This window comes from Pygocentrus nattereri, chromosome 25 (genome assembly GCF_015220715.1).
Source record: "Pygocentrus nattereri isolate fPygNat1 chromosome 25, fPygNat1.pri, whole genome shotgun sequence".
NCBI lineage: Eukaryota > Metazoa > Chordata > Actinopteri > Characiformes > Serrasalmidae > Pygocentrus > Pygocentrus nattereri.
This window is the reverse complement of record NC_051235.1, coordinates 6,425,795-6,441,076: the sequence shown is the minus strand read 5'-3', so window position 1 is coordinate 6,441,076 and position 15,282 is coordinate 6,425,795. Positions and strand designations below refer to the sequence as shown.

The 15,282-nt window shown below is 40.7% G+C and overlaps 1 protein-coding gene across 1 annotated transcript in view; it reads left to right on the top strand.

The window, feature by feature from the left end:
• Nucleotides 1–15,015, top strand: part of si:dkey-92f12.2 (SUN domain-containing protein 2) — a 34,026-nt gene extending 19,011 nt beyond the window's left edge. The window contains exons 5-18 of the mRNA XM_017683503.2: nt 360–419; nt 537–630; nt 1,711–1,772; nt 1,976–2,085; nt 2,420–2,533; nt 2,731–2,784; nt 4,793–4,836; nt 4,953–5,103; nt 5,246–5,467; nt 6,335–6,419; nt 7,120–7,235; nt 8,731–8,898; nt 13,775–13,864; nt 14,846–15,015. Coding sequence (XP_017538992.2) covers nt 360–419; nt 537–630; nt 1,711–1,772; nt 1,976–2,085; nt 2,420–2,533; nt 2,731–2,784; nt 4,793–4,836; nt 4,953–5,103; nt 5,246–5,467; nt 6,335–6,419; nt 7,120–7,235; nt 8,731–8,898; nt 13,775–13,864; nt 14,846–14,962 — 1,487 coding nt within the window. The 3' untranslated portion in view covers nt 14,963–15,015. The remainder of the gene's footprint in view (nt 1–359; nt 420–536; nt 631–1,710; nt 1,773–1,975; nt 2,086–2,419; nt 2,534–2,730; nt 2,785–4,792; nt 4,837–4,952; nt 5,104–5,245; nt 5,468–6,334; nt 6,420–7,119; nt 7,236–8,730; nt 8,899–13,774; nt 13,865–14,845) is intronic.
• Nucleotides 15,016–15,282: the final 267 nt, after the last annotated feature.

Genomic DNA, 15,282 nt, shown 5'->3' with positions numbered 1-15,282 from the left:
AATGTGTGGTGTATTTGTTTGTGTGAGGTGTAGTGTGTAATGTAGATGTTGGTGTAAGGTGTAGGGTGTGTTGGTGTGGGGTGTAATGTGTGGTGTATATGTTTGTGTGAGGTGTAGGGTGTAATGTGTAGTGTAGATGTTGCTGTAAGGTGTGGGGTGTAATGTGTGGTGTATATGTTTGTGTGAGGTGTAGTGTGTAATGTAGATGTTGGTGTAAGGTGCAGGGTGTGTTGGTGTGGGGTGTAATGTGTGGTGTATATGTTTGTGTGAGGTGTAGGGTGTAATGTAGATGTTGGTGTGGGGTGTAATGTGTGGTGTACATGTTGCTGTAAGGTATTTAAGCTGTTGTTATATTCCAGGTTCCTCTCAGTCTCCCGCGGAGACAGGGTTTAGGCTCCGAGCGATGCTGACCTCCCCAGGTACGGATGCACACAGAAGCTATATTATTACACTTTATCTTCCACACCTGGTCAATGATCCCTTCTTTTATTCGTGTCTTTATTTGTGCATTATGTGTTATTTCTGTGTGTGTTTAGCACATGCTCTTTCAATGCTGTATTGGTGGTTGGGAACAGCCTGGTACAGTCTGACTTCTGGAATCTCTCTTATCAATGTTTCTCTTCTCAGCAGGTAAGTGCTGAGTACGTTTCAGTATGTGTAGTACATATTTTGTTGATTTTTGATTTTTGAACTATTAAAAAAAAATACATTTTTGCATTTGTTGGTGCACAGTGACTTCATATTCTTCATAAACAGAAAAAATTATTAATATTGCTATGTGCAAAAGCCTCAAAAAAAAGTTATTTAACTCATTTGGCCTTAATTGACTTGTTGACTGGTTGGGCAAGTCAAGGATGGTCATTTATTAGCTGATACAGGAGTGGTGGTGCTCCATTCTGTCGTGTAGCTTTGCTTGCACAAACATAATCTACATGCTAGAGTCTTTAGAAGAAAACTTCAGCAATCTCATCACAAAAATCAACTTCTGGAACTCTTTGGCGATGATAACCACAGATATGTTTTGAGATAAAAAAGAGAAGTATTTGATGAGCGGCACACCTTGCCAACTGTTAAATTTGAGGGGTTGTGTTGCAGCCAGTGGCACAGGAAGCATTGCACAGGTAGATAAAATAATGGATTCCACTACATACAAGCTGGAAGCAAATGTGAGACAGTTAGGAAACTGAAACTGAGAGCAGGGCAATGATCCAAAACACACCTCAGAAGCCACCACAAACTACTTCAACAAATGAAACCTGAAGCTTTTGAAATGTCCATCATAGCCGCACTGAAAAATGTGAGAGCAGATCTTAAATATGCTGTGCATGCAGGACGGCCCAGGAATATCACAGAAATAGAGAAATCCATGAGAAAGAGTGGGTTACATTTCCTAAAACAGGTATAGAAAAATTCCTGTCTGGCTGCAAAAATCATTTGCAAGCTGTGATGTCTGCCGAGGGGGTTGTTGCTAAGTACTGACTTAGTAGGGTGTGCAAACTTCTGCAGATGCCACAATGACCATTTTATTTGTTCTGTGTGTTAATCAAATATGAGAACTGCACATCAATATTTTTAAAAAGGTAGTTAAAAAGTGGTGCTGCAGGGGTCCAGGGGTGGCCAAACATTTGCATAGTTAATAATAGGGTTTAAAGTGTTAAGTGTGTGTGTGCATACATTGCATGACCTCGCTGTCCCTTCGTATATCTGCAGTCGCTCTGCAGGTGTGAGGAAGACTATCCTCCTCCTCCTCCTCCTCCTACTGCTGCTTTTTGGTGAGTGTGCAGAGACATTCCTGAGTCACGCCAGCTCAAATGATTTACATGTACCTTATTCTGACTGTGGCCGTGTTGAAGACACGTGTAGGGACGTGTTGTGGTGACGGTTGTGAATTCATTACATGTGTAGTAGCTTCAGGTATGTTCTGCGTTACTGTCAGGTGTGTTGTTTACAGAGGAGTGGCTGTTAATGTCTGCAGGTATATGGTACTGGTATCCTTATGTTACTGCTAAGCTGTCTCGCAGTGCAACTCGAAGCCCTCTAGTTCCTCCAACTCACACACATGCGCCTGTTCGACCCCCTCCAGATGTGAGTATAGTCACCCACTGAATAGTTCATGCATGGTCAACACTACTACACTCAATGTCCACTTTATTAGAAACACACTACTTGTACTTCCACTTATTGATCACTTTATGAGCTTCACCTTTCTTGTTCACTGTAGATGAGCAGTTACAGGCTGTAGCCCATCTGTTGTCAGACCTCCTCTGTCTGACCACAGAAATTGACCTAGAGGCTTCAACAGATGGCCTACAAAGTTAGGGCTTCTAATAAAGTGGACATGTTTTATCACATCTTATGTAAAATACTTTGACATGTCTTTGAGCTAATAATTCAGCTGTTTCTTTGGCGCCCCCTGCAGGACAAGTTAGTCCATGCCAGTCTGTTGGCTCTAAGGAATGAAATATATGCTGATCTGCACGAACGTGAAGCCAAGTGGACAGAAAGCAGAGCCAGAGAAATGGAGGACGTGCTGGTGAGGGGGGTGGGGGGTGGGGGGTGCAGGGAGACACAGAGAGACATTGATGGTCCAGTGCTGGTGTCTGATGTCGTGTTCATAGTTAAAAATAAATGGTTAAATATGTAGTCACAAATAATGCTGTTTATAAACCGTATGGGCATGTATGAATGTGAGTGGTCATCGTTTGTTCTGTCTGTCCATCTCGTCATCAGAGAGAGATCAACTTGCTTAAACAAGACGGACAAAAGCAGAAGCTCATACACGAGGTGAGAAAACTGAAAAAACGCACAGACACGCTCACTGGGTGCAGGTTCACACTTCACAGTGTTGGTGATGAAAAGAATCCTCCTTTTTCGGTCGAGTTGGCATGCTAGCTAACATGTAAGCTGAGCTGGCTAACTGCAAGTATAGTGCAGCACACTGAACTGTAGCATAAAGTGTTAATAGCAGGCGTGGTTGGTGGCAGTGAGGTGAATTTTGATCAGCTGTGTTTAGCCAAGCAGCTAACATAGCAGTTAGTAAGCTGGCTAACTCACCTAGCATAAACAGTAACCCACAGAAGTGAAAATATTTACATTAGATAACTATACCCACCCAGGCTCTGTGCTACATGCTAATCTGAAGATAGCGTGGTTGGTGGCAGTGAGTTGAATTTTGATCAGCTGTGTTTAGCCAAGCAGCTAACATAGCAGTTAGTAAGCTGGATAACCTACAATAATCAGTAAAACACAAAAGTGAAAACTGTATTAGATACATGCCAAACCTCAGTGCTGCACACTAATCTGTAGCAATGAAAGTAGATACCTGGCATGGTTGGTGGCAGTGGGGTGAATATTGTGCATCTCGTCTAAGCCGCCTCCTGACTCACTGCCTGTCATGCAGTCTCTCTTTCCTGGGTTAATTTATAGTAACTGGGGGAAAAATGTTAAAATGTTAAAAAATGCTAAAGTTTTCTCCATTTTGTATGTTTTGTGTTGCTACATTGAAGAGCTGCAATTCAGAGGTAGAGCCTGAGGAGTAGCACCATGTTGCTATGGTATTCGGAGAGGTTGCTAAGTGGTTGCTATGGTGTCTCATATGGTTGTTAAGATGTTGCTAGGCATTTGTTTTGGTATCCCAGGTGTGTGTTAAGGTGTTTTTAGGTGAGTACTATGGTTTCCCAGGGGGTTGGTGAGGAGTTGCTAGGTAGTTGCAATGCTATCCCAGGTGGTTGTTAAGGAATTACTAGGTGGGTTCTATGGTATCCTAGGTGGTTTCTAATGTGTTGCTAAATGGTTGCTATGGTCTCTCAGGTGGTTGTTAAGGTGTTGCTAAGCATGTGCTGTGGCATCCCAAATAGATGTTAAGGTGTTGCTAGGCCATTGCTATTGTATTCTAGGTGACTGCTAAGGTATTGAGAGCTGGTTGCTGTGCCATCCCGGGTGCATGTTGATGTTCAAGGTCGTGGTTGCTAAGGTGTTGTTAGGTAATTGCTATGCTATCCCAGGTGCATGTTGATAGGCTTTTGCTAGGGTATCCGAGGCAGTTGCTTAGGTGTTGCTACGCTAAATTCATTCAAGGAATACACACTCATCACAACGTATATCAAGAATATCTAGAATATAAAGACAGATGGAGAACCCACAGGCTCAGGACAGTACGGTTCAGAAAGTTTCTTGGGTATTAACCCAGCTTTTGTTGCCAGATATACATTGGAAAATCTGCCCACGCAGCTCAGTTGTGAATTATTCTCTGTGTGACTCTGTGTGTTTACATCTTTTTTAATGTCAAATCATTAAGTCTGAATGCTCAGCACAGCAGATCAAAAATGCTATAATGTGTCAAAAAAAAAGTATCTCCATTTTTGGCAGCTTTGTTTTTTGCATAATTTGAGCGTAGCAGATGTCCTTTACATTGTGTGAAAAATTCATGATGAATTGGCCAATAGAAATGCTCCAAAACTGCATGGAGTTGCTTTACGTTAAAGGTTAGGACTGTTTTTGCCCTCGTCTGTAAAGATGCCATTTTAGACATATTTAGTTTTTCTTGGAACAGCGACGTGTTTCTGGTTTTGTCCAGACACCAAACCCCAAACCCCCTCATGTTCTTGGTAATATTTATGGAGCACACTTCTGAAAGTCAGAAGAGCTATCTGTGACGACTTGCTCCTTCCTGTTTCAGTGCCATGGCAACATCACACTAAACAGGAAATGCGCTGATAAAGGTGGGACAGGCCCAGTGGCAAATATAATTGATGTTTGTGTTTGGGGTGTGTGTGTGTGTGTGTGTGTGTAGATGCTGCAGACGGATCTGAAGGACCTGAGAGTTCAACTGAAGACGTAAGCGTCTCTACTGTTGTTTTTTTTTTTCTCTCCAGTCGTTTATTAAAACTCTTTTAAGCCACACGCACTTTGAGTAAGTGTGGGTGTTTTATATTGTCTCTGTCTCCCCCTAGTGTTCACTCAGAGCATGACAGCGTGATTAAAGAGCACCTGACTGAAATCGATCATCGGATTTCTGAGCTGAGATCCGATATGTCCCTCCTCCGGTCATCTTCTGAACTCCTCACTGTCAGACTGGACGCCCAGGAATCTCAGAATGCCAAAGTAGAGCCTACAAACACAGAGACACAAACACACACACACACACACACACACACACACAAAAACACATTTACCTTTATCTAACAAATACCTTAGTATTTTACTTAATAAGGCATGTATAATCCTTGTCTCTTTTCTGCTGTAGTTGAAGGCTGAACTCTCTGATTGGCTGCTGCAGCAGCTGTCTGAGTCAGATAGCTCTAAGCAGGATGTAGTGATGCATCCTGACCTGCAGAGGGCGCTGGAGGCCCTGGAGAAAAAGATAATGGACCGACTCAGACAAGAAAGGGAGAAGGAGAAGAGGGACATGTGGAGAACTGTGGGAGAGACGCTGCATGAAGAAGGAGCTGGAGCGGTCACCATAAAGGTGTCTGTCTGTCTGTCTGTCTGTCTGTCTCTATGTGTGTGAATGTAGTATTTTGTGGGGACTGACATCCTGAGGATGATGAAAACTTTGACGTCTGGCTTGTCTGCCTGAGTAAAAATGCTTTTTCAGTTTCAGTGCGTGAAATCAAGCGCCACCCTACCACCATCTCCTTTACATATTGTTTACATAGAGCAGGCCCTTATTCATACAGGTGTTAGAGTAGGAAGTATACAACTTCACTCATGAGCCACTGGCTATGCTCGTAGGTGGAATTTGAGGTCAAGCTGTAAGTGCACAGCTCCACCTACTGACCAAACTTTATAGCGTTAAAATTATGACCCCTGTGCAATAAACGGCACGATGGCAGATTGCTATGATTGTATAGTGTAAAATGTCATATTTAGACACACTTGCAGTGCAGACACTAGAGGTGTTTTGGGTTGTTTATTTTGTGGGCGGAGTCAGTAGCATAAAACAAAAGCACAGTACAGTATGTTGTTAAATGGAACTAGTTTTATGTAGTTGTAGCATTTGTTTACGCCAATGTTAAATACGTCCCTCCACTTTTGTACTGGATTGCCTTTGTTAGTATTATAGTTGTTTTCTATTTTTATTGTAATTATTGGTATTATAGATTATATTGATTATAGTTTTGTTTAGTTAATCACATCAACTTAATCACACATTTTTTTAAGGTGATTATGCTCAAATTTACCAGACGTGAGTTTGTCGATCATATGGATATGATAGAAATAACAAAACTAATAATAAGTAAATTTGAAGTGGGAATATGTATATTAATAACAGAAGCAGATACTGGTTTTCCCTCACTGTAACAGGATGTTTTTATGCTGATTTATGTTACAGAGTGTGGAACAGATCGTCCATAGAGCACTGAGTCTCCACAGGGCTGACGGGGTCGGAATGGCTGATTATGCGCTGGAGTCTTCAGGTAGGACAGTAAAGATGTACAGCCCTGTTTTAATCGTAGATATGGGGACCTAATCCAGTGCAGATTAAAGCAGTTCCCCAGTATCTCACACTGATCTGTAGAATGACATGTAGATATCAGGCCATGACAGTGGGGTGAATTTTGATGTGCGGTGTTTAGCCAAGCAGCTAACACAGCAGTCAGTAAGCTGGTTACCTCACATAGTATAAACAGTAAAACACCAAAGTGAAAATAATTACAGTGCATAACTAAATACACACAAGAGCTCAGAGCTACACATTAAAACGTTGATATCTGACGTGTTCGGTGGCAGTGGGGTAAAGTTTGTGCACCTGTGGTTAACCAAGAAGCTAACTTTGCAGTCAGCAAGCTGGCTGACTCGTCTAAGCCGTCTCCCGACTCACTGCGTGTCATGCAGTCTCTCTTTCATGGGTTAATTTATAGCAACTGGGGGGAAAAACGTTAAGTTAAAATTAGCATTTTTTCCATTTTGCATGTTCTATGTTGCTACATTAAGAGCTGTAATTCAGAGGTAGAACCTGAGCAGTAGCACCATGTTGTTATGGTATCCTAGGCGGTTGCTAAGGTGTTGCTAAGTGGTTGTTATGATATCTCAGGTGGTTGCTAGCCAGGCATTTGCTTGGAAATCCCTAAGCACCCTAGTGTGTGTGTGTGTGTGTGTGTGTGTGTGTGTGTTTAGGTGCTAGTGTGATAAACACCCGTTGCTCGGAGACGTATCACACCAGGACCGCATGCCTCAGTCTGTTTGGAATCCCCCTGTGGTATCACTCCGAAAGCCCTCGCACCGTCACACAGGTAACACAGTGATGTATTACTGCATTTACACTGAATCAAGTGACATTGGAAACAAAATCTTACCTGACCACTGGTCTTCATGATGTCATCAGAGTGGATTGACCCTGTTTGTAACACTAGGCTTGCACTAACATTAGCTAAGTTACCAACAGCATGGTAGAAATAAATCTTACATCTAGAGCTAGTGTGGTAGAAGTAAAAGCATCATTAGCTAGAATTAGCACAGTAGAAATAGTAGGTGGTATAATTAGAAGTAATATCTGGTATCATTAGGTAGATTTTACATGGTAGAAATAATATTTAGTTTAACTGGCTAGAATCTGTACAGTGAAACTAATATCATTAATTAGTATTAGTATGGTAGAAATGGTAGGTAGCTTAATTAGCCATACTTTGCACAGTAAAAATAAGTAGTTAGAATTAGTTTGGCAGAATTAATAGCAGCTATAATTAGCTAGAATAAGTATGGTAGAAGTGATAGCTGGTTTCGTGAGCTAGAATTAGCACAGTAGATATAGTAGCTAGCATAAGTAGCTGGAATTAAGATGGTAAATATAATAATACCATTAGTTGGAATTAGCATGGTAGAAAATAGTATGTAGTTAGGTAGAATTGGTATGGTAGAACTAGTAGTTAATATCATTAGCTGGAATTAGCGTGGTAGAAATTATAGCTGGTTTCATGAGCCAGAATTAGCACAGTAGATATAATAGCTAGTGTAAATAGCTGGAATTAGCAGTGTAGAAATAGTAGCTAGTTTAATTAGCTAGAATTTGATAGAAATAATAGTCAATATTATTTGTAAGAATTAGCATGGTAGACATAATATAATAAGCCAGAATTAGCATCATGTGAATAAGGGATAGTGTTATTTGCAGTTAAATTAAAAGCTACAATTAAAGACCTAAACTATTAGCATAAATTTAATTGTAGCTTTTAATTGAACTGTAAATTCAGCTTTTTAAATTTTTACATTTTAAAAATGAATTTAACTTATTCGGGTTACGTTGTTAAGACTCTCATTGACTTAAAGCTTTTAATTGCTGAGCTCTGGCTCGTCTTACTGACCAGAGGAATTGTTAAGGCCTGTCCAGTCCACTTCACTCAGCTCATTTTCTCCTGTTGGTAATTGTTATTTTCGTATAGAGTGTAATGTTTTTGTCTTTCCAACGTTTAACTTGTATTTCTGTGTAAAGCACCTTATAATTAAGGTAGTAAGTTCTCCATAAGTGAAGATTTAAATAAATAAAGATTTGAATAAATGAACATTAAATAAGGTTTGTGGTAAAAATAGCTACTGTTATTAGCTAGAATCAGCTACAGTTCTAGTTTTTCAGTCTTGTCGCTGAACCTGTGAGGACATGTTAATATGCACAATGAGACATTAATGGACCTGCAGTTACAACCGTAAACACACACTGTCCTCACAAAGGGACGCCCACTAAATCTACTGCGCCGTATATCATATCTGTGGTTTGTGTTTGTGGGATTCCAGCCTGAACTGTATCCTGGTAAGTGCTGGGCCTTCCGTGGTTCTGAGGGCTTCCTGCTGATCTCTCTGTCCTACCCGGTCCAAATTACCCACGTCACCCTGGAGCACGTGCCGCGGGTCCTCTCGCCCACTGGAAACATCAGCAGCGCCCCAAAAGACTTCGCTGTTTACGTGAGTCGACATTTTCCTTCCTGCTGACCCATAACTTGGTGTCAAAATGGGTATGTCAGCTGTTTTCCTTCTCAGAAACTTTGTTATACCCAACATCTTTACAAAAATATGAGCAGAATTTCAGAATGACACTATTCAAATACACTGACTTGCCACTTCATGAAGTCCATCTCTTTGTTTCTACGCTCATTGTCCATTTTATCAGCTCCACTGACCATATAGGAGCTCTTTGTAGTTCTACAGTTACAGACTGTAGTCCATCTGTTTCTCTGATACTTTGTCACCCTGTTCTTCAGTGGTCAGGATCCCCATGGACAGGTACTATTTGGGTAGGGGTGTGTTAGTGTGTGCTGTGCTGGTCTGAGTGGATCAGACAGCAGTACTGCTGGAGTTTTTAAACACCTCAGTGCTGCTGCTGGACTGAGTACAGCCCACCTACCAAAAATATCCAGCCAGCAGCATCCTGTGACCACTGATGTAGGACTAGAGGATGACCAGCACAAACTGTGGAGCAGCAGATGAGCTGTCGTCTCTGACTTTACAGCTACAGGTGGACTGACCGGGTAGGACTGTCAGACTGTCACTGAGTGGACAGTGGAGTTAAAAACTCCAGCAGCACTGCTGCGTCTGATCCGCTCGTACCAGCCCAACACACACTAACACACCACCACCACGTCAGTGTCACTGCAATGCTGAGAACGATCCACAACCCAAATAGTACGTGCTCTGTGGTTGTCCTGTGGGGGTCCTGACCCTTAAAGAACATACATGCATACATACATACATACATACATATACATAACCACAAAATGGTAAATTTACAGGAGAAGCAAAAAACACCCTTTACTCTTAATGTAAGTCAATGGAACCAGACTTTTTTCCAAGTTATTGTTATTTGTTTGTTTTGGTCCATTCATCATGAAATTTACACACAACATAAAGGTAAGAAATAAGTATTTTCAAATTATGCCAAAAACTGAAAAACAACAAAATTGTAGATACAAGATTTTCTTCTGATAGCATTTACATTTAGCATTTGCATTTAGCAGACACTCTTATCCAGAAGTGCTTTGTATGTCTAGAGAAAATATCTTTGCTAGTTACCTGTGTTAGAGGTTAGAGAGAACGATGGTCCTGAGCTCAGATGCTGCTAGAAACAAAAAAGTCACTGTTGATACCCAGAGAAAAGGAACAGAGTTGAACAGACAACAGTGCAATACAATACAATCAATACTTAACTCCGTGCTGATTTAAGTGCTGTATAAAGAGACAGTCTTCAGTCTGCGTTTGAAGATAGCGAGAGACTCTGCTGTACGGACAGCCAGTAGAAGTTCGTTCCACCAACTGGGTGCCAGTACAGAGAACATTCTTGATGCACAAGGATTGAAGGATGGCGGGTCAAGCCGAGCTGTATTCGAAGCTCAAAGGGCTCGTGGTACATTTCGAGATTTCACCATTGCCATCAAGTAGATAGGGGCTGGTCCATTTTTGGCTTTGTAGGGAAGCATTAGGGTTATAAATCCGATGCAGCTACAGGAAGCCAGCGAAGGGAGCACAGCAGTGGGCTGACATGGCTGAACTTGGGCAGATTGAAGACGAGCTGTGCTGCCGCATTCTGGATGAGTTGCAGAGGCTTGATGGTCTGCATGGGAAGACCAGCCAAGAGTGAGTTGCAGTAGTCAGGCCTTACGATGACAAGAGACTGCACTAGCACCTGAGCGGCCTCTCGAGTGAGGAAGGGTCGGATCCTACGGATGTTGTCCAGGAGAAATCTCCATGACTGAGTTAGGTTCACAATGTGAGTCGAGAACGATAACTGGCCATCCAGTATCACACCAAGACTTCTTGCCTCTACAGTCGGAACAATTAGAGAGTTCTCGAATGAGATGGCAAAATCATGATGAGCACCTGTAGTTGCAGGGATGAATAGCAGCACAGTCTTGCTAGGATTGAGCTTCAGGTGGTGAGCTGCCATCTATGAAGAGATGTCAGACAGACCTGCTGAGATGCGACTGGAAACTTGTGTGTCAGCGGATGAGAACGAAAGCATTAGTTGAGTCTCATCAACATAGCAGTGATAAGAGAAGCCATGAGATATTACATCACCAAGAGAGAAAAGAGAAGAGGACCTAGCCCTGAGCTTCGTGGGACACCAGTGGAGAGCCTGCATGGAGAGAATGTGGACCATCTCTATGTTACCTGATAAGAGCCACTTCCACGCAGAGCCAGTGATTCCAAGGTTGTTGAGGACGTCCAGAGAGGTTGTATGGTTGACAGTGTCAAAAGCTGCTGAGAGGTCAAGAAGAATCAGGATAGATGACAGTTTGGCTGATCTTGCTGGCTGAAGCTTCTCGGCCACTGCTTGAGAGCAGTTTCTTTTGAGTGCACTGGTTTGAAGCCAGACTGGTTGGGGTCCCGCGAGCTGGTTCTGTGACTGCATGTTCAAGAATTTTTGAAAGGAAGGAAAAGAGTGATACCGGTCTGTAGTTGTTGACATCAGAGCTGTCAAGCGTGGGCTTCTTCAGGATGGGAAGTACTCTTGCAGTCTTGAAAGTTGATGGAACTTCACCTGATGCCAAGGACTTGTTAATGAGAAAAGTGATGAAGGGCAGTAGGTCCTTGGAGATTGACGAACAGTGCAGATGTGACGGGATCCAGTAGGCAGGTGGTTGGATTAGTGGATTTGATCAGTTGAAGGACAGCATCTGTGGAAAGAGAAGAAAAACAGTTTAAGGGATTGAGAACAAGAGGAAGAGGTCTAGTGGAGGGAGTGGGAACAGAGGAAAATGACTGGCAGATTCTATCAACCTTCTCCTCAAAGAAGGTGGCAAAATCTTCAGGCGTGAGAGAAGAGGGCGGAGGGGGAGAGGAGGGTTGAGGAACTGTGTGAGTGTGTGTATATACAGTGCCCTCCACAATTATTGGCACCCCTCGTTAAGATGTGTTCTTAGGCTTCTAATAAAATGATTATTTTTAAAAATAATATTGGACATGAGAAAAATCCAACCTTTAATTCAAGGTTATTTATTCAGTGGGGAAAAAAATCCCACATTAAGAAATAATTCTTTTACATGAAATCATCTGTGCCACAATTATTGGCACCCCTGATGTTAATACTTTGTAGAACCCCCTTATGCCAACAAGTCAGCACATAATCTTCTCCTAACCTTCTCCTAACATTTCACAAGATGGGAGAATACGGAGAGAGGGATCTTCGACCATTCCTCTTTGCGCAATCTCTCTAAATCATCCAGAGTCCTGGGTCCTCTCCTATGCATTCTCCTCTTCAGCTCACCCCACAGGTTTTCAATTGGGGTGAGGTCTGGGGACTGAGATGGCCTTGGGAGGAGCTTGATTTTGTGTCTGGTGAACCATTTTTGTGTAGATTTGGCCACGTTTAGGGTCATTATCTTACTGAAAGACCCAGTGACGACCCATCTTCAGCTTTCGGGCAGAGGCCACCAGATTTTGATTTGAAAATGTCTTGGTATTCATTCATAAGAGTTCATGATGCCATGCAACCTAACAAGGTTCCCGGGGTCATTGGAAGAGGAACAGGCCCAGAGCATCACCGATCCTCACCCATACTTCACAGTGGGCATGAAGTGCTTTTCCACATACTCATCTTTTGTGTTAAGCCAGACCCACTTAGTGTTTGCTGCCAAGAAGCTCTATCCTGGTCTCATCTTACCAAAGCACACGGCCCCAGTCGAAGTCCCAGTACCGCTTATCGAACTCCAGACGTTTACCTTTATGCTTGTAAATGAAAGGAAAAGGCTTTTTCCGCCCATGCCTCACAAACAGCTTGTTGGCATGTAGATAATGCCTGATGGTTGTTATGGAGACTTTGTGACCCCAAGATGCTGCTTTTTGATGCAGCTCTCCAACAGTGAGCTCTGGAGAACTTTTTACTTCTCTTGCGAGGGGGCAAGATAAACTGGCGTCCTCGTCCAGGCTTGTCTGCCACTGTCCAGTTGATTTAAACATCTTGATGATTCCTCTGACTGTAGATATGAGCAGGTGTGGGCTAAGAGTGGCTATTTTCTTGTAGCCATTGTCTGACTTGTGAAGGTCGACACACATCTGCCTTACCTGAATGGTGTGTTCTCTTGTCTTTCCCATGTTGAAGAGTGGATAAGAGAAATAGGCCTTTGTGTCACGTCATATTTATACCCCAGGGAAACAGGAAGTAATGAGTTGCTAATTAAAGGTTTCTAGATACTCTGATCAACTTTATAAACTACAGTAGAAATGACAGAAATGCTTCAATTGCATTTATTTTCTAGGAATTGTTAGGGGGGCAATAATTGTGGAACAATTATTGTGTGATATGTGATTTTATGAAACAATGATTTCTTAGTCAGGGATTATTATTATTTTTTATTAATTCACAAGTTAAATTTGACATTTTTCTACATTGTTCAGTATGAGACTAAGCTTCTGAAATAAAAATTGAATTAATTTTTATGCTTTTCACACATCTTAACGAGGGGTGCCAATAATTGTGGAGGGCGCTGTGTGTGTGTGTGTGTGTGTGTGTGTGTGTGTGTGTGTGTAAACATCATTTTAGATTTTTGTCTTCAGTTTTTAAAAGTGTTCTAATAATTTTGGTAGAAGAAAGAAGTTATAAGTTATAACATACGGTACTTGTCTGTGCAATATTTAAAAAGTTTTTTAATTGATTAGTTTGAGGTTGCACTATATAATCATATTAGAACATATATCTTACATTAATGTGCAACAAAGAAAAATTACCATTTTAACAGTGTATATGCAGCTTTATATATTATATGGATGTGTTCAATAAATCAATGAATTTGCTGTCACTTTTTAAATTTGGCTCAGATTACTTTATAACGCGTACCTCTTCCTCCAGGGAATGACTGATGAAAACGCGGAAGGAAAACTGCTCGGAACATTCACTTATGACGAAGATGGAGAACCCATCCAGACCTTCAAACTTCCGGTCAGAAAAAACACATGACAAAAAAAATGTCAACAGATTGGACTCAAGCTTTGGAAGGAAAAAAAAAACTTACACAGTGTTAATATTATGAGCTATATACCAAAATAATTGGTTTATTCAACATTCAAGTATTTTGAGAACAAGAAGGAATTGTTAACTGATAAATATTACACTGTAATATCTGTAATATTCATTCTGAATATGTATTTTATTATTCATTCTAAGAATTTATTTTATTGCTTGGACATTATTTTATTAGAAGTTCATTCTAAAAACTAATTTTATTAGAACTTATCTGGAGATTAATTTTATTAGAGCATATTTGTGGATGCCATTTTAATTCAAACTTTATTCTTTATTCTATAAAATTATATTAATTTAATAAGAACTTTTATTTATCTATTTATTTATTAGAATTTAATCATGGATATTCACTTTATTATCATAATTCTACATATTTTTATTAAAATGTTTTTCAAGATATTAACTTTAATAGAACTTTCTAGACATTTACTGTATTAGATCTTCGTTCTGAATATGGATTTTATTAGAACTTCATTCTGGAAATGAATTTTATTGGAACTGCATTTTGAATATGAATTTTATTAGAACTTCTTTGTGGATATTGATTTTATTAGAACTTTGTTCTACATATTAAGTTTATCAGAATTGTTCTGGATAGAACTGTTCATTTTATTAGATCTTTATTGTGGCTATTAATTGTATTACAAATAAATTAAAAATATTCATAATATCTGTTATAAATTGAAGATATTAATATTATTAGAACTCCAGAGGTCATTCAGCTTCAGTCATTTCAGAATCAGTCATTGCTTAATTTCTTCAGATTTTTGGTTATTAGAGGCTGTGAAGTGTCACAGGATGAGTTTCATTAATAAGTACAGACTCAGTTTAAACGCAGTGTATCTGTTTCAGTGTAACAGTATACATGTATGACAGTGGGGGCTGTTGTGTGTCCAGGACTCTCCGAGTGAGGTGTATCGGGTTGTGGAGCTGCGGATCCTCAGTAACTGGGGTCACCCGGAGTATACCTGCATCTACCGCTTCAGAGTGCATGGACAGCCCTGGACCACCTGAGAGACATACAGAAGGAAGAATGGAGAGAAATTTCAATAAAAAGGACAATTGTTTTTAGCGTGAGTGAAGTCTGAATTCGGGCCACTGAAGCTCTCGATATTTCGTTATTTCTCTTCTGAAACTCTGAAATGCTGGATTGGGACAAATGCATCATATCCAACCTGTTTCAATAAACAACCAGAATGCAAAGACCACAAACAGCAACATGAAGGCGTGTAGGATATAAACATGCAAAATAAATGTTGATATAGTAATCGATCCGGAAATTTCAGAATTTGCACTATTCGCTACAAAATAAAATAATAACCAAATAAAAGTAC